Source organism: Furipterus horrens, unplaced genomic scaffold (assembly GCF_987537825.1).
Source record: "Furipterus horrens unplaced genomic scaffold, mFurHor1.1.pri manual_scaffold_1, whole genome shotgun sequence".
In the NCBI taxonomy this organism is placed as follows: domain Eukaryota; kingdom Metazoa; phylum Chordata; class Mammalia; order Chiroptera; family Furipteridae; genus Furipterus; species Furipterus horrens.
In genome coordinates this window covers 121,743,134-121,768,651 of record NW_028327171.1, presented here as the reverse complement: position 1 = coordinate 121,768,651, position 25,518 = coordinate 121,743,134, and the positions used below count along the sequence as shown (strand labels likewise).

The window sequence follows — 25,518 nt, the reverse complement described above, 5'->3', positions numbered from 1 at the left end:
GAAGCTACACCATCGTCTCTCGAGACGGACGGCTGCCGACAATATTCAGCTTTGATATTTTATGAGTCTGATTTTCTTTTACATAATTTCTTGCAAGAAGATATCTGTTGTTTTGAATAGAAGGTAATATTGTTTGTTGGGTCAGAGTTCCGTTTTGTTTTAACATATGTTAAGGCGGTGTTGCATATTGCCTAAGAGTGTGAAACTCTATCCAGACTGTCTGGGTTGAAATTGTGGTAAGATTGCATACTATCTTCTAACCTTTGCTGTATCTATGTCTCTGCTGCTCTGATTCCTTATAAGTACATTGGGAATAATAGAACTTAGCTACCTCTGGAGTTATTGTAAGGATTAAGTTTCTGTATAAAGTATTTAGAACAGTGCCTAGCACATGGTAACCACTGAAGAAATATTAGCTCTTATTATTGAAGCAACTTACTGTCATTTGATAATGGCCCATGTATCTAAAACAGGTTGGCAAACTATAGGCATTGCCTGTTTTTGTATAGCTCATGGTTTAAGAATGGTTTATACAGTTTAAATGTTTGGAAAAAAAATAAAGAATAATATTTTGTGGCACGTGAAGTTTTAAGAAATTCAAATTTCTGTGTCCATAGATGAACACTTACTGGAAGGTTCCCTCATTTGTCTGTGGTTGCTTTCACACAACAGCAGAGTTGAATACTGCAACAGAGACCATATGGCCTGAAAGTTTAAAGTGTTTTATTTTCTAGCTCTTTCCAGGAAAAGTTTTTGACCACTGATCTAAAATAAGAATAATGAATGAGAATTTTAATGCTGGCCTAATGTGGTGAGGGGACTATTTTGCTCTAAAATAAATGCCATTTGTAATATCCGAATCAAGAGTTTGAAGATAAACCCAATTTATGAAAAATTTACCAATAATGAAAAGTCTTTTCTACAAGGAAAAGGATTATGCATTTTACAACAAGGAAAAGGATTATACATTTTACAAAGTATTGATTATATATTTGTTTGGTTTAAAGAAATAATTCCTCAAATCTTTAAACAAAGAAAAACATAGAATTGCCCATCATGTTTAACTGGGAATGGGGTAGGGAAGGTTGAGTATTTAACTTAATTAATTTTATGGGAAGCTGAGGTATATGTGCTTTTTTTTTTTTTTTTCCCGAGTAATCCCATATAAATGAATATGCATTTACAGGCTGTGGCTCCTTTATTTTAGTATCCTTAGTGAATGAAAGATATATATGTTTGCTTTTTTAATTTGCTGCTTTTGCTCTGTGGTAGTCTGATAATAACAGATTAACTAAGGTTGTTAGAACAGTATATTCTATAGGAGTAGATCAATTTTAAAGGCTTTACATGGTTTTATAGTTCTAAAACTTGTGTTTATCCCTGGCTGGTGTTGCTCAGTGGATAGGGTGCCGGCCTGAGAACCAACAGGTCGCGGGTTTCATTCCCAGTCAGGGCACATGCCTGGGTTGTCAGGCCAGGTCCCCAGTTGGGGGCGCGTGAGAGGCAACCACACATTGGTGTTTTTTTTCCTTCTCTTTCTCCCTCCCTTCCCCTCTCTCTAAAAATAAAGAAACCTTAAAACTTGTGTTCATAAGAATCACCCAGGATATGTCTTAAATGTGAGCCTTTTGGATGCCATTTATTTTAATATCAGACTCTAGAATAGTACTTCTGAAACTATGTGTTATGAAAGACCATTTTTTTCCTAGTCCTGTCATAGAAGAGTGCTTCTAAAAAATACATTAAAAAATGAATTAATAGAAAAGTATAATGGAAAAATAAACAAATATATAAAAATTACAAGGCATATTTAATTGTTAGATTCAACAGACATAAAATCAGTCTGTCAAGGTTTTATAAAAGACTGACACTTTCATTTTCTGTATTTGTTATGTATCAATACCTATCTGTGGATGATTTTCTGAGAAACACTGCTTGGAGGTTGTCTCAGAATCTGCATGTTTCAGAAGCAGTCTGTGTGATTTAAATGCAAATATGGTCTACAGACCAAATTCTGAAAATCACTACTTACGTCTGAGAATGAGTGACTTTCTAACAGCCATAAGAACAGCTGCGGACTTTTCAAACTTGATGCATTCTTATAGTTCTCGAAAATAAGAATATATTGTACAAAGTAATAATTTGTGTTACTGAAAATGTACCCTCCAGATACGTTAAATGTTGTTATACACAACTAAGAGGAGTAGTACATGTGTGATGTTTTGTGAAATATTTATTTAAGGTGCTGAAAATTTTCCAGATAAATAGCCTTTGCTAATTTGGCTATGTTTGTGATTGATATAATTTTTAACCTAATGATGTCTTTACAGAGGCTTATCTCCTGCAGAAGCAGAATTTAATTACCTGAACAAAGCACGTACCTTAGAACTCTATGGAGTTGAATTCCACTATGCAAGGGTAAGTGAAGAAAACTTACCTTGATGTTGTTGAGCTAGGCTATATTTACTCAGTAATGCCCTGATAGCATTAAGTAACAAATGTAAAAACTAGTGAGTGTTGCCAACATAGTAGTACTGAAAATGTCCTTTGAGTTGAAATATTTTCACAAATCACTTAAGATTCAATTCCTGTTGAGAAGAATAGTTGAAGTAGATCTTTCATTTTATTTTTCTTCAAGTGGCTTATATTATAAAGATAATTTTTGCAGACTATTGGGGACAGTATCTTTAGAATTTATTTTACAAAATGAAGATTTAGTTACAGGGAAAGTAGTTGTTTATATATTTAACTTGTGATAATCATAAAATATGGCTTTCACATCACTTAGGTTTGTATTACTGCACTTTTTTTATTCATTTAGTGACATTGAAATTTTTTATTTATAAAGCACAAAATGAAGCATATTAATATATTTTGGCTGTTTTCCCCCAAATCCCTTCATTAAGATGGAATTTATAATCACTGGTTTCTACACAACACTAACTTTTTTTTTTATTGTGTCAAATTTGGATGCTTCCTAAAGACTATTATCCTCCTGCCATATGCATATTTGTGAGTGGCTATCTTTCATTTTTGTGTCTTTACCCCTAGATTCCTTCCCATACTTTATCAAGAGGTGTTATGTTCCTTTAGAAGTACCTGGAGTTACAGCTATTCTCTGTAACCAGTGAAAAATGGAGTTATAGGTAATCATTGGTTAAGTTTGTTACAGGTTTTACGTTCTCTTTTGTCTAATTGCCAAGCCTAATAAGGATACCAACCTGAAAGAAAGTTAAGTTTTCTTTAGTTATATATTTTTAATTTATTTTAATTTACAGACTTATACAGACAGACAAACAGCAGTTTGAGAACTCAAACCTCTACTTCACGTAATGGTTTTGCTTTTTAAGGCCTCACCTGGCTATGTTCTAAGAGGAGCACTAACCTTTTATTTCACAGTGCTTGTGTCAGTCTCTCCTTTAAAAAACAAAATGACTTGCTTTCCTCCCATAAGTATATCTGGTAATTCTGAGTGTGTGTGACCTACGAATCTATTTGTCTCATGCCATTTACAATGTGAGTCTCTCTTGAACTTTCTGTTTTCTTTAAAATGTACCCTTTCACTCTCCCTCCAATTTGGGGGATACTACCTTTGAACATGGTTCTCTAAAATATAGCATAGTGCCTCAGTATTTGTGCAACTCAATTTTTTTTATTGTAAAGTTTAAAATCAATGGAAATGTGTAATACCTGCAATAGTTAACAATAAAAAGACACCTACATTCAGTCATTTTAGCCCTTATCAGTTTTCTAAAGGTAGCTTAGCCTGTTATCTGTTATCTCTGACTCCTATCAATGAAATACAAGAGTATTAGACTACTTTCCTTTTATCTTGTTCTTTATTAAATTTATTGGGGTGACATTGGTTAATAATATATAGGTTTCAAGTATATACTTCTATGATACATAATCTGTATATTGCATTGTGTGCCCACCACACAAAGTCAAATCATCTTCTGTCACCATGTATTTGACTCCTTTTACCCTTTACTACTTGCCGTCCTACCTTCTCTCTGGTAACCACCATATATCCTGCATATGAGTGAAATCACATGGTTTTTAGCTTTTTCTGACTGACTTTATTTCACTTAGCATAATATCATCAAGGTCCGCCCATCTCACAAATGGCAGTATTTCATCTTTTCTTATGGCTGAGTAGTATTCCATAGTATATATACCACATCTTCTTTATCCAGCCATCTATTGAATGACACTTTGGTTTCCAGGTCTTGACCACCGTGAGTAATGCTTCTGTGAACATCCAGCGGGGCATATATCTTGGTGAATAAATGTGTTCAAATATTTCAGGTAGATATCTAGAATAGAGGCTGCTGGGTCATATGGTAATTCTATTAATTTTTTGAGGAACCTCCATACTGTTTTCCATAGTGGCTGTACCAGTTAACATTCCCACTAGCAGTATATGAAGGTTCCTTTTTCTCTAGAAGAGTGGTTCTCAACCTTACTAATGCTACGACCCTTTAATACAGTTCCTCATGTTGTGGTGACTCCCAACCATAAAATTATTTTCATTGCTACTTCATAACTGTAATTTTGCTACTGTTATGAATCGTAATGTAAATATCTGATATGCAGGATGTATTTTCATTGTTACAAATTGAACATAATTAAAGAATAGTGATTAATCACAAAAACAATATGTAATCATATATGTGTTTTCCGATGATCTTAAGCGACCCCTGTGAAGGGGTCATTTGACCCCCAAAGGGGTCACAACCCACAGGTTGAGAACCGTTGCTCTAGAACCTCTCTAACACTTGACTTGTCATGTTGATAATAGCCATTCTAACAGGTGTGAGGTGGTATCTCATTGTAGTTTTTATTTGCATTGTAGTTTTCCCTAATAGCTAGTGGTGTTGAGCATCTTTTCATATATTTGTTGGTAACTTGTATGTTTTCTTGGGAGAAGTGTCTCTTTAGGTCCTTTGCCCATTATTTTAAAATGGATTTTTGGGGATTTTTTGGTGTTGAATTGTATGAGTTCTTTATATATTTTGGATATTAACTTCTTGTTGGAGCAGTTGTTTGCAAGTATCTTCTCCCATTAGGTTGGTTGCCTTCTTGTTCTGATGGAGGTTACTTTTGCTTTGTAGAAGCTTTATACTTTCCCTTTTTAAGTGACATGGCTGGATCTCAAACATAAGTAACCATATTATTATTTATAGATTTAAAGTAAGCTTTTTTGTTATTTAAATTATTTGATTGTAAAACTTGTTCTCAGAAAGTTATAAATCTAGAATACCAGATTAAAAGATTTGAACGATCAGAGTTATTCAGAACATATTTTGTACAGATTTTCTTTTTAAAGCCAGAAAAGGTAGCTTCTGTCATGTGTGGATACAGAGAGCTGAAGAAGAAAATGTGCAAATGTTCAGTGAATGTGAAGGGGAATTTTGCAGCATCAGGAGCAAAAAGGTAGAGGGGAGGATATACTAACAGAACGCTTAAGTTTTAATTGAATATCACAAAGCAAAAGTATTTGCTTTGTTATATTTTATTTTGAAAAGCAGATGTTTTCTCCCTACCAGAACCAAGCTACTTATAGCAATCTGCAAAATACAAATAAACTTAGTGTATTCATTGTGGTGGCTCTGTTATGTGCCTTGCACAATGTTGGTGCTAAAGGTTACTTAGTGCACAAAATAATCAATTACCCCTGCCCTCATGGAGCTTACAGTATGGTGTGTGAGAAAAAATGGAACATATATTGACAATTAAATGCTCGTATGTGAGGATACGAAGTGGAAAGTACAGAATACTGAGATCACATGGCAGGAATATCTAATTCAACCTGGGAGCACAAAGTAGGAAAGCCTTCTTAGAAGAAATAATTTACTGAAGCCAGAAGAATGAATAAGAATAGCAAAGAGCGTTTTTGACTATAGAGCCATCAGCATGAATAAAGACTGAAATCACCTTTAGAAAACATGGAATATTTGACAAAATCAAAACTGTATGTCTAGATTATATGAATAAGGGAAAAGGGTAGAAAGGTAAAGAATAAATGAGAACTTCAGGATAAAAAGAAAAGAAAAATGATTTGCAGGATGGAGCCAGGGGGATGGTTCGTTTTTTTGTTTTTTTTTTAAGTAAATGGAATTTTTGTGTGTGTGTGTGTGTGTGCTCAGTTTTAACACACATATAGATCCATGTAACCATTGCTGCTATCAGAATGCAGAACAGTTTAATCACCCCCCAAACTTCTCAGTCATGCTGCCCCTTGTAGTCCAACCTTCTACTTAACACCTAATGTCTGATAACCGCTGGTCTATTTTCTGACTCTAGTTTTGTCTATTTAAAAGTGTCTTATAAATGAAATTCTGTAGTCTGTTACCTTTAGAAATGGGCTTCTTGTATTTCCAGTAATGCATTTGAGACTTATCCAAGTTATTGTGTATATCAATAATAGTCTGTTCCTTTTATTGTTGAGTAGTACAGTAGACCCTCTCTGTATCGCGGTTCACTTATCGTGGCCTCACTGTATCGCGGGATATTTTAAAATATTATATTTAATTATTTATCATGGACTTTTTGCTATATCGCAGGATTTTGCGGTACTGTATACGTGTGTTATTAAAGTTACGTAGGTTTAAGAGTGTAGAATATGTTTAAGAACATAAGTAGTGTTTATAAAAGTGTGGAAAAGGTTAATAAGGGAGTGGGGAAGGTTAATAAAGGACTGGGAATGGTTTATAAGTGTGTGGGAAGGGTTTATAAAGTCTTAAAATATATGTAAATACTAAAATAAATGTAAGGTTCCTACTTTGTGGATTTTCACCTATCGCGGGGAGGCCTAGAACATAATACCCGTGATAAGTGAGGGAATATTGTATTCCATTATATAGATTTACCATGGTTTGTTTAATCAGTCACCCATTGAAGGACATCTGGATTGTTTCCTGTGTGTTTTTTAATTATAGTCCTACTGCAAACACTTACAGGTTTTTGTGTGAAATTTAAGTTTTCATTTCTGTAGGGTAAAAACCAGAGTGGGATTGCTGTGTCATATGGTAAGTGCATATTTAGTTTAGCTTTATATGAAATTACTAACAGTTTTCTAGAATGATTGAACCAGTTTGTATCCCCACCAGCATTATTTGCACATTCCAAATGTTTCACATCCCTTTTAGCATGGGATACAGTTTGTTTGGTTTTGTTTCTTTTTAAGCTTTTCTTTGTTTTTCTTTATTGAATTTATTGGCATGACACTGGTTAACAAAATTATACAGGTTTCAGATGCACAATTCCACAAACACATGTCAATTAATTTATTGTATTATGTGTTCACCACCCCTCATTGTGGTTTTACTTTGCATTTTTTTAAGGTATATTTTATTGGTTATGTTGTTAAAGTAGTCCCAATTTTGCCCCCTTTGCTCCCCTCTGCCCAGTATCCACCCTCCCCCTAGCAATCCCATCCCCCTTAGTTCATGTCAATGGGTCGTGCATGTAAGTTCTTTGGCTTCACCCTTTCCTATATTATTCTTAACACCCCCCTGTCTATTTTGTACCAACTGATTATGCTTCTTAATCCCTGCACCATTTCACCATTTCTCCCCCTTCCCCCTCCCAGCTGATAACCTCCAAATGATCCCTATACCTATGATTCTGTTCCTATTATGGTTTGTTTAGTTGGACTTTGTTTTTACTTTTTAGATTCAGTTGTTGGTAGTTAATGAGTTTGTTGTCATTTTAGTGTTCATAGTTTTGATCTTCTTATTCTTAAATAAGTCCCTTTAACATTTCATACAATAATAGCTTCGTGATAATGAACTCTTTTACCTTCACCTTGTCTGGGAAGCACTTTACCTGCCCTTCCATTCTAAATGATAGCTGTGCTGGATAGAGCAATCTTGGTTGTAGGTCCTTAAGGGCTTTTCATCACATTGAATACTTCTTGCCAGTCCCTTCTTGCTTGCAAAGTTTCTTTTGAGAAGTCAGCTGATAGTCTTATAGGCACCCCTTTGTAGGTAACTCTGCTTTTCTCTTGCTGCTTTTAAGATTCTCTTTATCTTCAACCTTTGGCATTTTAATGATGATGTGTCTTGGTGTGGCCCTCTTTGGGTCTAGCTTGTTTGGGACTCTCTGTGCTTCCTGGACTTCTATGTCTATTTCCTTCACCAAATTTGGGAAGTTTCCTCTCATTACTGTATTTTCTCACATAAGCTTTCAATTTCTTGTTCTTCCTGTTCTCCTTCCGGCACCCCTATGATTCAGATATTGGCACGTTTAAAGTTGTCACAGAAGTTCCTAAGCCTCTCCTCATTTTTTTCAATTTATGCTTCCTCATTCTGTACTGGTTGACTGTTTTTTTCTTCCTTATGTTCCAAATCATTGATTTGAATCCTGGTTTCCTTCCCTTCACCATTCATTTTGTGTGGATTTTCCTTCGTTTCACTTAGCATAGCCTTCACTTCTTCTTTTGTGTGCTTGCCGTATTCAAGCATATTTGTCAAGCCTGTGAGTATCTTTATCACCAGTGTTTTGAATTCTGCATCTGTTAGGTTGGGTATCTCCTTGTCGCTGAGTTCTCCCAGTGGAACCTTGATCCGTTCCCCTTTTGGGCCATACTTCTTTGTTTCTTCACTTGAAAGGGTCCTATGTTTGTTTGCCTCTGTGTCTTAGGTAGAGCTGTCACTCTTGTTACTTTGTAAGGGGCGGAGCCTTAGGTATTGATCAGTATGGGCAACCCATTTGACCACGGTGTGGTGTTGTATGTGGGGGAGGGATCAGAGAGAGAACTGTACTGCTTGCTCAGCGCTTGCCCCCTTTCCAGACAGTTCTCCCACTTTTATTTTATTTTATTTTTTTTAATGTGTTTTATTGATTATAATATTACATTTGTGCCAATTTCCCTTCCCTCTGCTCCCCTCCACCCGGTGGCCCCCCTCCCTCCAGTTGTCCCCCCCTTTTAGATCATGTCCATTAGTTGTGTATACAGTTCTGCTCAACCTCTCTCTGTCTATTCCATTCCCTCCTACCATGATCCTTAATTCCTATATCATCTCCCTCCCTCTCCCCATTCCCCCTCCCTGTTGACCTCCCCCCAATATGTTCCCCGTACCTATAGTTCTTTTTCCACTCTCGTTGCCTGTTTAGTTTTGCCTTTGTTTCAATTCCCTAGCTTCTGTTGTTTCTTGTGATGCAGTTTTCATTTTAGATTTCATTGTCTTGATTCTCCTTTTTCTAAACCAGTCCCTTTAACATCTCATATAACAGTGGTTTGGATCTAATGAACTCTTTCAGTTTTATTTTGTCCTGGAAACACTTTCTCTGTCCTTCTATTCTGAATGACAATTTCGCTGGATAGAGTATTCATAGTTGTAGGTTTTGGATTTTCATTACTTTGAATATTTCTTGCCAGTCCCTTCTTGCCTGCAGGGTCTCCCTTGAGAAGTCAGCTGATAGTCTAATTGGGACCCCTTTGTACATAATTCTTTTCTTCTCTCTTGCTGCTTTTAAGATTCTCTCTTTATCTTTAATTTTTGACATTTTGATTATAATGTGTCTTGGAGTGGTTCTCCCTGGGTCCAGTTTTTTTTGAACTCTCTGTGCTTCCTGGACCTGTAAGTCTATTCCCTTCCCCAAGTCTGGGAAGTTCTCCTTTATTATATTTTCACTCAATTTTTCAAGTTCTAGTTCATCTTCCTCGCTCTCTGGCAAACCAATGATTCTTATGTTGGGTCTTTTATAGCTATCCCAGAGGTTTCTGATCCTCTCATCCTTGCTTCCCATTTCCTCTCGCTGCACTGGTTGACTGCTTGTTCCTTCTCCATATTCCAGTTTGTTGAAATGAACTCTGGATTTTTTTTCCTCACCATCTGTCTCGTATGTGGTTTTGTTCCTTTCGTTATGAGTGTTTTTCGCTTCTTTCTCATCTTTTTCCAGATCTTTTGTGAATTCTGTAAGCCACCTGATAACAATGGCCCAGAACTGAGCATCTGACAGGTTTCTTATCTGTTCATCTGTCAGGTTTTCCATCTGTTGCCTGGTGAGCTGTGCCACCGGGATTTCTATAGTTGTCTGCCTCATTTTGACAGATGCGTTTTGTTTTCTTGGGCCGGCTGTAGGGGGCAGTGCCTGTGTACTCGTAATGACCCAGCGACCGGCGCCGTTCAGCAGCCTTTCTTGCTGTGCCGTGGTGCTTTGTCGTCACAATCCAGCGACCGGTGCCTGTCCGCGACCTATTTCGCAGCCCTGTGGCACTTTCTTTGGGGGCGGGGGTCCAAGATGGATTCACACAGTTATTCCGCTAGGAGACCGGGATCCGTCCTCCCGCCCCCCTGGGCCTCACTGTTCAAGGCGATGTGGTGGCTGCTTTCCCCAGCGTTGGGGTCGCGAGCTGCCGGGGGTTCGACTGCAGCCGGGATTGTTCTCCCCGCCGCTGTCCCAGGTGCGACCGCGAACAGCGCCGCCCCCTTTCACTCTTACCTGCCCAAAGGGCGCCGCTGGTTTATAACTTCATATGTTGGGCTTCCGTGTAGTTTTATTTTCTGGAATTTCTAGTTATCCTTTGTTTTGAAGTAGTTGTATTCCTCTCTAGTTGTAGAGGGAGACCTAGCGCGTCCGTCTAAGCCTCCATCTTGGCCGGAAGTCCAATTCTCCCACTTTTATATGGGACTGGCACCTCTCTAGCTGTTGGCCTGGCTGTCGTTCCCAGAGTGTGTGGGTCTGTGGACATTCTAAGAATGTGGGAGCCCTTCAAACAAGCTGACTCTGCTGAGAGACTGGCAATTTCTTCCTCCACCCCAACTCCCACTGGTTTGCACAGTCAGAAGCAGTGAGGCTTGGTTTTCCCTGGCACTGGGATCATGAGCTGTGCTGTCAGGTCAGGGGCTGGGAACACTCCCCTAGTGTCCCTCCCCACTTTTTAAAATGTGTGACTGCGCTTTCTGTCAGCCTGCTCTTGTCACCGCCACCGCCACCACTGCCGCTGCTTCCACACCACATCCTCTCCACCCTAGCTCCTCTCCTCCTACCTGTCTGGATGAGTATTTCTTCTTTATATCTTTTTTTCTTGGACTTCCATGCAGCTTGCTTTTTTGTAATTTCTGGTTGTCTCTAGTTTTGAGGTAGTCGTATTCCTTCTTAGTTGTGGAGGGAGACCCAGCGTGTCTCTCTAGGCCTGTGCATTTTTTTAATGACTGATGACATTGCATATGCTATTTTCTTTCATGAATATGTGTTGAGATGTTTCGCTTGTTGTTTATTTCCTACTTTTCTTTTGTGTTTTGAGAACTCTTTATGTGTTCTAGATACATGGTTTTTGTTGGATATGTGATTTGAAAATATTTTTTTTCATCTTTGGTTTGTCCTTTTATTCTCTCAACATTGTATTTTAAAAGAAAGTGATAGATTCGAATGTCCCTTATTAATTCACCAGTAAAACATTTTGAAAATCAGCAAGATATAGAAATTTTTAAAAATTAATTCAGTGAACTTCCGGCCAAGATAGAGGCGTAGACGGACGCTCTGCATCTCCCTCCATAACTAGGATGGAGTGCAGCTGCCTCAAGACTGGAGGCAACCAGAGGTTCTGGAGAACTGGGCTGCATGGAAGTCCAGCAAACAAAGATATAAGGAAGAAATGCTTCTCCAAGTAGGTGGGAGGGGCAAAGCTGGAGTGGGGAGGACGTGGTGTGGTAGCGGCGACGGCAGCAGCGGTGGCAGGCTGGCGGAGAGCGCAGTCACAGGTTTTAAAGGTCAGGTGGGACACCTGTGGAGGTTCCCTGGCTCCTCTGGCTCCTCACTGGACCTCACAGCTCACAGTCCTGGAACTGGGGAAAATCAAGCCTCATTGTTTCTGACTGTGCATACCGGGGGGGTTGGGGTGGAGGCAGAGACTGCTGGTATCTCAGCAGCGTCTGCTTGTTTGGGGGGCCCCCACGGTCCAAGAACGTTCGCGGACCCACCCACTCTGGGAGCGATGGCTGGCGCAGCAGCTAGAGGGGCGCCAGTCCAGTGCAGAAGTGTGAGAAGTGCCTGGAAAGGGGGCCAGTGCAGGGCAGGTAGCATTATTCCCTCTCGGACCCCTCCCCCACAAATAGCGCCACAGCGTGGTGAAACAGGTTGCCCTGTTCTGACAATCCCTAAGGTTCCTCCCCTTACAATGTAACAGGAGCGACACCTCTACCTGGGACACAGAGGCAAACAAAAACAGGAGCCTGTTCAGAATGAGGAGACAGAGAAGTATGACCCAAAAGGGGAACGGACCAAGGTTCCAGTGGGAGAAGTAAGCGACAAGGAGACAGCCAACCTAACAAATGAGGAGATTGAAAATGTAACAGACACAGAATTCAAAACATTGGTGATAAAGATGCTCACGGGCTTGACAGATATGCTTAAGTACAGCAAATGCATAAGAGAAGAAGTGAAGGCTATGCTATGAAACGAAAGAAAATCCACACAAACCAATGGTGAGAGGAAGGAAACTGGGATTTGAACCAATGATTTGGTACATAAGAAAGAAAAAAACAGTTAACCAGTGCCGAATGAGGAAGTAAAAATTGAAAAAAATGAGGAAAACTTCCCAAATTTTGTGAAGCAAATGGACATACGGGTCAGGGAAGCATAGAGGGTTCTGGGGCAGCTGGACCCAGAGGGGACCACACCAGGACGTATCATGACTGAGATGCCAAAGGTGAAAGATAAAGAGAGAGTCCTGGGGGCAGCAAGAGAGAGGCAGAGAGTTGCCTACAGGGGGTTGCCAATAGGACTATCAGCTGATTTCTCAGAGGACACTTTGCAGGCAGAAACGGACTGGCAAGCAGTTTTCAATGTGGTGAAAAGAAACCTGCATCCAGAATTACTCTATACAGCAAAGCTATCATTTGGAATTGGAGGGCAGATGAAGTGCTTCCAAGACAAGGTCAAGCTAAAGGAGTTCATCATCACCAAGCCAATATTATATGAAATGTCAAAGGAATTTACTTAGGAAAAAGATCAAAGCTATGAACACTAAAATCACAACAAACTCACAACTATCAACTGAATCCAAAAAATAAAAACAAAATCTAACTAAGCAAACCAGCATAGGAACAGAATCATAGGTATGGGGATCTTTTGGAGGGTTATCAGCCGGGAGGGGGAAGGGGGAGAAATGGTGAAATGGTACAGGGATTAAGAAGCATAATCGGTTGGTACAAAATAGACAGGGGAAGTTAAGAATAATATAGGAAAAGGGGAAGCCAAAGAACTTATATGCATGACCCATGGACATGAACTAAGAGGGGATGGAATTGCTGAAGGGTATGGGGTTACTGAGCAGATGGGAGCAAAGGGGTAAAAAATTGGAACTTTTGTAAAAACATAATTAATAATATATACTTAAAAAAAATACAATCAGCAAACTTGACTTAGTTGATCCATGTAGAATACTGTCCCCAGCAATTCCAGAATATTCATTGTTTTCAAACATGGAATATAATTTCTGAGTAAGTACAATTAAGCTAAAAACAATGATGAAAAGATAACATTAGAATCACTTCTTCTCTTATGCATTTGCCATCCTCATGCATATCTGTGAAGCCTGTGAGCATCTTTTATCACCAGTGTTTTGAATTCTACATGTGTTAGATTGTCTATCTCTTTATCTGTTTGATTGCCTATCTCCTGTTCGCTTAATTGTCCCACTGGAACCTTGATGCAAGGTTTATTTAGAAGTATGTTCCTTAATTTCAAAGTATTTGGAGAATTCAGTTTCCCCTTTTGGGCCATACGTCTCTGTCTCCCCATTCTGACAGGCTCCTGTGTTTTTTTGCCTCCGCGTCCCATGTAAAGGTGTCGCTCCTGTCATGTTGTAAGGGACTGAGCCTTAGGGATTCGTTAGTACAGTGCAACCTGTTTCACCACAATGTGGTGCTGTTTGTTGGGGAGGTGTCCTAGAGGGAACAATGCCGCCTGCCCAGCACTCACCCCTTTTCCAGGCACCTCTCCCACTTCCGCACTGGACTGGTGCCCCTGTAGCTGCTGCCCTGGTCTTCATTCCCAGAGTGGGTGGGTCTGCGGATGTTAAGTCACTGTGGGGGCCCTTTAAACAAGCGGACTCTGCTGAGTCCAGCGGTTTCTGCCTCACCCCAAACCTGACTGGTATGCACAGTCAGAAGCAATGAGGCTTGATTTTCCCTGGTGTTGCCGCTGCCACTGCTATTGCTGCCACCACAACACATTCTCTCCGCCCAGCTCCGCCCATCCTACCTTTCTGGAAGAGTATTTCTTCTTTATATCTTTGTTTGCTGGACTTCCATGTAGTTTGATTTTCTGGAACTTCTCGTTGTTTCTAGTTTTCAGGTAGTTGTATTCCTTCTTAGTTGTGGAGGGAGACGCAGCGTGTCTATGCCTCCATCTTGGCTGGAAGTCCTAAAAATATTATATTTAATTATTTATCGCAGATATTTTGCTATATCACGCGATTTTGCGGTACTGTATATGTATATATGTGTAGTATTTATGATTTTAATGATTTTTGCCTATAATTTTTCAAAAAATATATTAAAAGATATAATAAATGATTCTAACATTAAAAGTATGTTAAATTGAAATGAAGTGCTGCACACTGTTTACAGTATGTATATTTTTTGCGGACGAAAACATACATTATGGTGAAAACGAGATGTACCCTCATGCTCGTTTGTCTGCGTGAGATTGTACAGGGCACACGATTGGCTGATTGATGGAAGGCGACCAACCAGAGTATTGTCTTGTGTATCCTGGGCGCTGACTGGCTCAGTACCCGTAGCATCAGTCTGTCTGCTATCCCGCACTGTGCGCATACGCTCAGCATCTCGCCTTGTCCACTTCTCTCCTACCTCCGATCGCTGTGCATAGTTTTGCTCTGCGGTGTTGTATTTTGTGAAATTTTCCTTAAAGACTGAATTTATTGCAAGCCCTACGATGTCACCCAAACGTTCTGCATCTTCTAAGGATTCTGGCAGTGAACCCAAGCACCAGAGGAAGATGCTTACCATAAAAGAGAAGGTGGAACTTCTCGACAGGTTGAAGGAAGGGAGAGGCTATGCGTCTGTTGGCCACCATTACGGGATCAACGAGTCTACGGTTTGCTATATAAAGAAGGACGAGAAGAGTATCAGGTCTACGGCATCAGTGACTTTCAACAAAATAGCAAAGAGGGAGGTTACTTCCTGCAATAAGATCATTGTGAAGATGGAGTCTGCACTAGCTGTGTGGATAAAAGATTGCAGAAAAAAGAATCTCTCTCTGGATACAAACACCACCATCTGGACAAAGGCCAAGCAACTTTATGATCCTTTAGCAGCAAAAAGGGATGATCACGACGGTGATGAGAATGAAGAAGAGGACGACTACGACGACGATGCTGAAGCAGGACCTTCGAGTGCTTCTCCAACCAGACCAACCCCATTCAGTGCCAGCAAGGGCTGGTTTGACAAATTTCAGAAACGCTTTGAACTCAAGAGCGTTTCTCTGCATGGAGAGGCTGCCTCTGCAGATAAAGCCAGAGCCAAGGAGTACGTGAACAACAATTTCAAAGACATCATCGAGGAAGGAGGCCATAAGCCTGAACAAGTTTTCAACATGGATGAAACAGGCTTATTCTGGAAACGGATGCCGCCTCGCACTTTCATTATGAAGGAAGAAGCAAAAGCCCCTGGCTTCAAGGCCCAAAAAGATAGGGTAACTTTAATCATGTGTGGGAATGCTGCGGGCTTTTTGATAAAGCCAGGGTTTATTTATGAGTCCAAGAACCCAAGGGCCCTAAGAAACAAAAATAAGAATGTGTTGCCTGTGTACTGGATGCACAACCTTAAGGCTTGGATCACGAAAGTCCTCACGGCTGATTGGTTTCATCAATGATTTATCCCAGAGGTTAAGGTTTATCTGGCAGAGAAAGGCCTTGATTTCAAAGTGCTTCTGATAATAGGCAGAGCTAGAGGCCATGCTGTCGACCTGACGACCTGACGTATGATGGTGTCCAGATAGACTTCTTGCTGCTGAACACCACATCGCTCATTCAGCCAATGGATCAAGGCATTATTTGCGCTTTTAAGGCGCTCTACACTCGAAATGCCCTGCAAAACCTCGTTGAAGCTATGGACTCGGATGAAGACTTCTCGCTAAAAGCGTACTGGCATGAATACACAGTTGCATCGTGTCTCCAAAATATTCAAAAGGCCATAAAGGAGATGAAGAGTGAGACTCTGAATACCAGCTGGAAAAAAATGTAGCCAGAAGTGGTCCATGATTACAAGGGATTCTCTCTTGATTAAATCCATCACTCTGCAGTGGATAAGGCCGTGAAGCTGGCAAAAGTACTGGAAAGAAAGGGCTTAAAATATATATAAATTCTAAAATAAATGTAAGGTTCCTACGTCACAGATTTTCACCTATTGTGGGGGGTCTAGAACGTAATACCCGTGATAAGTGAGAGATGACTATATTGTGTTTTATGTTTCACATCCCATCATGTCTTTAAAACACTTACCTGTGAGTGTTTCCTGCTTCTGGTGAGAAGAAAAGGAAGGCAATTATTCTTGAGATGAAACTCAAGATAATTGCCCAACTTTAGGCTAATGTAAATGTTCAGAGCACATTTAAGGTAGGCTAGGCTTAACTATGATGCTCGGTGGATAAGGTGTATTAAATGTGTTTTCACTTTACCCCATCATAAGTCGAGGAGAATCTGTAAGTATGTTGATATGATAAGACATGTACAAAATCCTTAGAGAAAAATAAAATTGCAGAATAATGTGCCCTGTCTTTGTTGATTAAAGAACCTGTGTAGTTATATATAATATATATTTATAATTTGTGAAACACAAAGATCTAGAAGAATGTAAAGTGCTAATAGTGGCTCTCTCTGAGGAGTGAGGTAGAGAAAGTGTGTAGTGCCCTTTGACTTCTTAATTGATATTTCTATATTGTTTTGAAATTTTTTAATAAGTAAAAATAATTTTAAAAATTGTTTTAATAGCTATCTCATACAACTTAAAATTAATGTTGCTCTCATCCACAACACCATAAATTTTTAGTGAACTCTTGACATATGACAGTAGAGAGGCTAGAATATTTAAATAGTCTTAGAGCAGTAGTCTCCAAAGGAAAGGAAGAGAAGGCACTACAGGGAAAATGAAATGAACAATTGAGGTATGGTTGGAAAATATTTGAATATCTATTCCTGTTTATCCTGAATCTCATCCTTTTTACATTACTGTTTTTTAACCTATTATAAAATAAAACAGAAACAAGAATATATTTTAGTGAATATCTGCAGCTTGACCACCCAGGTCAAGCAGTACAATTTAGCCAACCAGTCTAGGAACCCTCTTTGAACTCTGTCCTAATACAGCCACACATTATGTTTTATTCTTTTATGGTTATACGTATCACCCAAGTGTGCCTTCCTAGATACTGTATATAGCTTGGTCTTCCTTTTTGTTTAACTACATACTCTTCTATGTCTTTTAATTCCTCTTCCCCTCTTTTCCTTATTCTTCCTTAGAATTTTCTTGTTTAAGAACTGGACCATTTCACCTGTAGATTCTCACAGTCTGAATTTTGCTTTTTATATATTTATGGTGCAATTCAACATGTTCTGCTATTTTATGTGTTTCCTGCAAGATCATGGCAAGCTTGATCTGGAATCATGATCAGATTTGGTATTGATCCCTTTGTTGTCTTTTATCAAGAGGCACACAATGTCAAGTTTTTATTTTAATTTTTTAATAAAGGAAAGGAGTCTTTATTCAAAAGCTTCACAATTTTGGGATAGTATTCACTATTTTTAATGTTAGCAGCCATTGATGTTCAGTGCCTGGATCCATTAATTCAAAATTAGAAATACTCTAGTTATTTTTGTTTTTATTTATTTGCTGGAATAACTTTATAGGGAGTCATATCCCTTCTTTTACTATTTGACTTCCCAAGAACAGGTCATATGGGAAAGGCAGGGAAAGTGTTGTTTGTTCTTTTCCTTTTATTCACCTAGTTTTCAAGGTAATGAGTTAGTTCACCACTTTCCTGAGGAGATATACAAATATATTTTTAAGTAATATCATTATGAATTCATAGATTAAACATTTTGTGTGATAGGTTTCAAAATATTATAATTCTTTTCCTTACTGAAGCTCAAATTGACTCATTTTTGGTCATTGAAAGTCTCTTATTTTGGCCCTTAAGTCCTTTTGACATAACTTTTGTAGTCCTTAATAGCTTCCATGTTGTTAGTATTTTAAAATGTTTCAGGTTTGTCCTGTCTGTTTTCTGCCACAGACCTGGAATCAACAATTTTTTCAAGTCCTGGTTTCTTTTATTGGAAAATGATATTTCAAAATCTCAATCTGGGTGTTCAGAATCCTCATTCCTACTGGTTTGGTTATTGTTTCTAGGTCTTTTAAGTGTGTAGAGTTGGGATCTGTATGTTTCTACATAGCTATGATGAGATACGGGATATTTTGATTTTTATAAGACTCGAGATTCTAGAATTAGAATATCTCATAATTTAATTTATTTTTATCTCACACCACACTTAAAACAGTAATTGTATTATTACCACATCAGTTGTTACTGGAATCATTAAAAATTTATGGAAATATTACACTCTTTTCCATGATTTTATGGTTGCTCTAAATCAGCAGTTCTCGACTTGTGGGTCACGACCCCTTTGGGGGTCGAACGACCCTTTCACAGGGGTCGCCTAAGACCATCAGTAAACACATATATAATTACATATTGTTTTTGTGATTAATCACTATGCTTTAATTATGTTTAATTTGTAACAATGAAAATACATCCTGCATATCAGATATTTACATTACAATTCATAACAGTAGCAAAATTACAGTTATGAAGTAGCAACGAAAATAATTTTATGGTTGGGGGGGTCACCACAACATGAGGAACTGTATTAAAGTGTCACGACATTAGGAAGGTTGAGAACCACTGCTCTAAATTTACATTGTCAAATCATATGGCTACTGCATATAATGATCTCTGTCTTTTAATGTTAGTTTCATAGGTAACTATTTAAAACTTATAAGTCTTTATAATTAGAGATTATTTGAAACATATTCTTTTTAATGTGACTGGTTAAGTGTAAGCATATTTCCATGAGATATCAATTAAGAAATATTTATTTTAGAACTAGGCTCTGTGGAAGAATGTAAAATAATATAATGCTTCTTTGATTCTCAAAGTACGACCACAGACTGGTGCTGATCCATGAATGACATACATACAGAAATTGAGAGTTAGCAATTAGAAACTTTTATAGCAATCTGACATCAAGCATGTGATTGTTATATTTTGTAAAAGTATTACTACCTGACAGATTGGAAATTTAAACAAAGCAAACAAACATGACTGCTCCATTACCACAGATAGTTTTTCATAGATTGTCGTTGTTATACAGTCAGCTATTATCATTTAGCTGACAGTAATTAGGTATTTCAGATACATAGTGTAAGGGATAGATAAATATCTGTTAGAGAAACTGGTAGATGTAGACTAATGGGATTTTAAAGAAGATGGACTTGATTTAGACTTTGGTTCCTTTTAATTTGTGAAGAGACATGAAGAAGGGATGAGAACAGCATTAACTAAGAGTGTAATTATGGGTAGACAAAACACATATAACTGCCTTGACAAGAAATAGAGCATTTTACTAATTAGAAGAGGGGAGATAAAATGGGGTGGGATAGGTGTTTAAAGGCGTTCAATGCCAAACTAAACAGTCATAATATTTTCCTATAGATGGTAGAAATTCATTCATTCCACAAACACAAGGCACTTTTCTGCAACTATGAACCCAGTGATGGGCAAAACAAAGGCCCTATACTTTGCTACTTGGATTCTAATGAAGAAGAGAAAAAAGAAACATTAAAGAAGTCAATTTATAGCACAGTATTAAATAGTAATAAGTGATAAGAGAAAAAGCGAAGTAAGATATTTTAAAATAAGGTGGTCATCATGCATCTCGTGTATATTGAAAATATAGCATTTGTGTCCATGAAGGACAAATAGTTGTCTTCTTATTTTAGCGTGTTTTATCTTGCCTACTCTGACAATACCTTGGGAACTGTCATTTCAGTATAGATAGCTATAATTTAAGAATAAGAGCTCCTAGATATCCCTGAACATGTTTTTTAAACATGTTTTTCTCCCAGCATAGCAGCAGCTCAATTGGTCTATTTGTTGAGTTTGGGTCTGTTTGTTGATTTTTGCATCTATCTCTTTAATGATATTGGTTCTGATGCAGGTGTTCTGGAGGTCTAGGAACCTGAAGAGCCCCATTGGTACCTTGTGTTCTTATATGGGCGTTTGCTTTCTGATTATGATGCTGCTAGGTGTATTGTTTAGAAGGCTGATGTATTACAATGGTAGTATAATGAGGCTAGTGGTTACCCCAAGTTGAAACCAGTCACCATGTTGGCTGAAGTTGGTCTTCTGCTGGTTCTAAGCCATGAATTTGTTGAGTGTTGGTCTTACTGTCTCCTTGCTAGTGCATATAAGCCTTTTTCAGTTACAGCCATTTTTCCACATACCCTACATCAGTTCTACTAAGTGGCCTGGTGATTCTTGATTGTGTACTTCTTTTGTATTTGTGACTCCTAGTTCACTTGGTTGTGGATGATCTTTGTCTTTACTGTAGCCTGCCTTAGATAATGGTGGAGGAAGAAACAAGTTACCAGATAGAATGTGCCTATAGTTTGCCTTTTTCAGTTTGGGGTTCTCCATCTTTTCTAGGGATCGCTCTAATTCCTGTTCCTAGTATCCACACTCACTATTTTAGACAGGCTGTACACACTTCTGTGTCTTACAGCTCATTCCACATGGGCTGGATTGTAGGGTTGGTAGAAGCTGTTCACCTTTGGTGGTCCCTTACTGATGATCCTGACAGTAATTTGAGGGGTCCCTTTATTTATTTTTATTTCTTGTCTCTGAACTTTTGTCTGTTAACTTTTCAGCTCTTTCCATCGTCACATAGAACTTTCTCTTTTGTGTGTAGTTTGAGCTGTGGTTTTCTGTAATTTCTTTTTCCTCACCATAAATCTGATTTTATCCTTTTTATGTCTTTATAGATTCCTTAAAATGTCTGGTGCATTGATTATATACCTTTAAGTGTTATAGATTCTTTCTGTTTCATATATCTTCTCTGATGGTTTAAGATTGGGAGAAGAAGAAGTAATAGAAGCATATATTAAGTTTGCCATTTTTCAGGCTTAATCTGCCATCTTGTTCCAGACTTCTAATTGATGACCTTTAAAAAATGATTTAAGACTAATAATAGTGCACAATGGTTCTGGTTACTGGTAAACAAAATGAGCAGCCAGACAAATTAGCATATACTGTTGTGTTTGGCCTTGTTATGTATTATTCTTCCTAAGAGATTAATTTAATAAGGTTCCATTTAATTTGAAATTATTGAAACTACAGTTTTTTTATTTAAAAAATTTTTTAAAGATTTTATTTATTTATCTTTACAGGGGAAGGGAGGGAGAGAAATATTGATGTGCGAGAGAAACATCAATCGGTTGCCTCTTACATGCCCTCAGCCAGGGACCTGGCCCTCAACCCAGGCATGTGCCCTAACTGAGAATCCAACCAGTGACCTTTCAGTTCGCAGGCCGGCGCTCAGTCCACTGGGCCACACCTGCCAGAGCGAAACTACATTTTAAAGGTTTTGTTTTCCTAGGGAGACAATTATAGAATCTTGATTATATTTTTATCAGTTCTGTTTTTTTTTTTGAGCAAATGAATAGTAGGGGGTAAAAGCATTATTGCTAAATTAGTTTAGCATCTGAAAAAGTATTTTAATTCTACTCATTTTCTCAGTAGTACAATGTTAGCTATTCAAATTGGATCTGTTAACATGAAAACTCTTTACTCACTCATCAAAGCATAATTCAAATTTTCTTCTCTGGAGTCTGTCTTTCAAACACTTACAAGTGTTCCTCACTCTGTACTCCCATGATGTTTTCATTGTATTATACTAGCTGTAGGAGTTTTCATTATATTGCAACTATTGTTTTATTGAAGGTTGTCCTTCACCAGACTCCGAACTCCTCCATGTTTTATTCACTTTTTGCAATCCCAGCATTATATTTACACAGTGATTGGAACATAATTTTAGAATTGGAAGGATGGATACTAACTCATCATTCTAATTTCCTGCCCCAAAGAGTCAGCTCCAGTTATAAAAACTATGGGAAATCCTTAGATCGTAATGACTTTTGATGATGCAGCATTTAAGTTTGATTTGAAGTTTGTCACTTATTTTTATGAGGTAATAAGTACCATATTTGTCTATAAATATGCAATTATGTGCTGCCTTTGAAAATGCCTCACAGTATAAAAAGCAATAAACTAATTCTGTTTTTAAAATACATCTTTCACAGTTAAATCCCAGTATTTTAGATTTGTCATTTTCTTTTTTTGAAGGATCAAAGTAACAATGAAATTATGATTGGAGTAATGTCAGGAGGAATTCTGATTTATAAGAACAGGGTACGAATGAATACCTTTCCATGGTAAGGACTTTCATTAATACTTCTGCTTTTTTATATTACTAATATAATAATTCATATTAAAGAAAGTGTCTGTTGAAGTATATTAATGTTGGCATGTAAAATTATTGCACTTACTTGGAATCTACCAGAAGATAACAAAATAATTGAGTTACTTATTTCAAAAATTGCTTAGCTTATAAAAAATGAATTTTTCTCTTAATCTAAATTTGTATTGTAATCTAATAGCTAACATTATTCTTTCTCTGTTTTGTACCATGCTACTGGCTCTAATACAGTATTCCATTTAAATGCATTCAATGAGTTACTGATTTATTAGTTGAAACAGGGGTATGGTTGCTGCAACAAATACCCACTAGTACAGTGATTTAAATTGGTCCTAAGAAACTATGGCGGCTCCATAGGATATGAAACTCCTATTTTTGTTTGTTTGTTTTTGTCTTAGTGCTCTTCTGTCCTTAGCATATTGTCCTTGTCTTCATTATCTAGGATTATTCACCCACTGTCACTTCCATATCCTAAAATAAATGAAAAGGAAAAGTAGCATCTGCCACTTCACTTCACTGGAATAACATGAAAATCATAAAAATCACATTTATCATATTTCTTGTATATAATATAAATAACTCAGGTTTCTAAAAATAAACAATGATTTTATTTAGAGAAAGAAACAAATATAAAACAACTATAGTATTCATCTGTTTACAGCTCTTAAAATATTTGGTCCTGGTTTTTCAAATCTCTAATTTCTATTCAGTAGGTTTTTGTAATTAGTCATTTTAATACCACTATAATAGAATTATGATAACTGACAGAAGCAATTATTTTATAAAATTTCCATAACTTTATTTTTTAAGATAAATTTTCGATTGGTCACAAGAACATGAACCATAAAATAAAAAATTAATGAAATGAACATCAAAATTAAATACTTTTGTTTTTCAAAGGACATTATAAAGAAGATGAAAAGACAAGGCTTTTAAATATATATATATATATATATTTGATAAAGGATTCAAGAATGTATAAAGAACTTTTATAGCTTAGTAATAAGAAGATGTGATTTTAAAAACAGGAAAATATTTGAATAGACATTTTCACCAAAGAATATATACAAGCCAATAAGCACATAGATGCTCAGTCATCAGTGAAATGCAAATTAAAATCATTGCAAAATATTACTCTATATCCACTAAAGCAGCCCCAATTAAAAAGAATGACAGGACTTCTGGCCAAGATGGAGGCCGAGACTGACATGCTCCATCTCCCTCCACAACTAAGAAGGAATATAACTATCTCAAAACTAGAGACAACCAGAAGTTCCAGAAAATAAAGCTACATGGAAGTTCAGCATATGAAGTTATAAAGAGGTGGTGCTCATCCGGATGGGTAGGAGGGGCAAAGCCGGGGTGGAGAGGTCAAGCTGTGCTGGTGGTGGCAGCTGCGGCAACGGCGGCAAGATGGCAGTAAGCACAGACACCCATATTTAAGGGGAGGCAAGAAGCACCTAAGGAGCACCCCCGGCTGCAGACAAAACCCGTCAGCTTGCGAGTCCAACACTGGGGAAGGCAGACCCCCATTGCCTTGACTATGAGGGCCGGAGGGAGTAGGGTTGGAGGAAGAAGCTCCCGGTCTCTCAGCAGAGAGTAAACAGCAGGAATCCATCTTGGACACCCGCCCCGACACAGAACACCACAGCATGGTGAGAAGGGTCTCCTGGTAGTGATGAGTGCATGGGGCTCTGCCCCCTATAGCATAGGATGTTTGACAGCCCCACCCAGGAGGCAAAGGTAAACACAAAACTGTCAGGATGGCACAGATCATGATAGAGATCCCAATCACGCAGCTGACCAGACAGAAAATATCTAATCTAACGGAGCAGCAGATAGGAAATCTTTCTGAGGCACACTTCAGAGTTTTGATTATAAGAATGTTTACAGACCTAACAGCAGATTTTAAACAAGACAGGGAAGGAATGAAGGCTAGTCCTGTTGAAATGAATGAAAACACACACGAAACTAGTGGTGAGGGAAAGAAAATCAGGATCAAATCAACAGATCAGAACATAGGGAAGGAACAAACAGTCAACCAGTGCAGAAAGAGGAAATGAAAAGTGAGGAAAATGAGGAGAGGTTCAGAAACCTATGGGACAGCTATAAGCGGGCCAACATCAGAATCATAGGGTTGCCAGAAGGTGAAGAAGAAGAACTAGAAATTGAAAAATTATGTGAAAAAATAATGAAAAAGAACGTCCAGAACTTGGGGAAGGAAATAGACTTACAGGTCCAGGAAGCACAGAGAGTTCCAAAAAACCCGGACCCAGGGAGAACCATACCAACACACATTATAATCAAAATGTCAAAAATTAAGGATAAAGAGAGAATCTTAAAAGCTGCAAGAGAGAAGAGAATTAGGTACAAAGGGGTCCCAATAAGACCTCAGCTGATTTCTCAAAAGAAACTCTACAGGCGAGAAGGGACTGGCAAGAAATATTCAAAGTGATGAAAAGCAAAAACCTACAACCACGGTTACTCTATCCAGTGAAGCTGCCATTCACTCTATCCAGCGAAGCTGCCATTCATAAGAGAAGGGCAGGAGCTCCAGTGGCACAATTGGTTAGCGTGCGGTACTTATACAGAAGAGAAGGGCAGAGAAAGTGCTTCCAGGGCAAAGTAAAACTGAAGGAGTTTATCAGATCTAAACCACTGTTATATGAAATGTAACAGATTTTTGGGAGAAGAATCATCAAAACTGTGAACATTAAAATGAAAACTGTATCACAACCACCTACAACAGAAGCTAGGGAATCAAAACAAAGGCAAATCAAGTAGGCAGCGAGAATAGAAAAAGAATTACAGGTATGAGGAACATTTTGAGGGGAGGTCAGCAGGGAGGGGAAGAGGGGAAAGGAAGGGAGATGGTCCAGGAATTAAGAAGCATAGTAGGAGGGAGTGAAGTAGACAGGAAGATGTTGAGAAGAACTATATGCACAACCAGT

At 38.1% G+C, this 25,518-nt stretch overlaps 1 protein-coding gene across 1 annotated transcript in view; it reads left to right on the top strand.

Annotated features, from left to right (window-relative positions):
- PTPN4 (protein tyrosine phosphatase non-receptor type 4) overlaps window positions 1–25,518 on the top strand; it is a 290,817-nt gene that overhangs the window by 146,271 nt on the left and 119,028 nt on the right. The window contains exons 9-10 of the mRNA XM_090279321.1: window positions 2,331–2,418; window positions 22,435–22,523. Coding sequence (XP_090135447.1) covers window positions 2,331–2,418; window positions 22,435–22,523 — 177 coding nt within the window. The remainder of the gene's footprint in view (window positions 1–2,330; window positions 2,419–22,434; window positions 22,524–25,518) is intronic.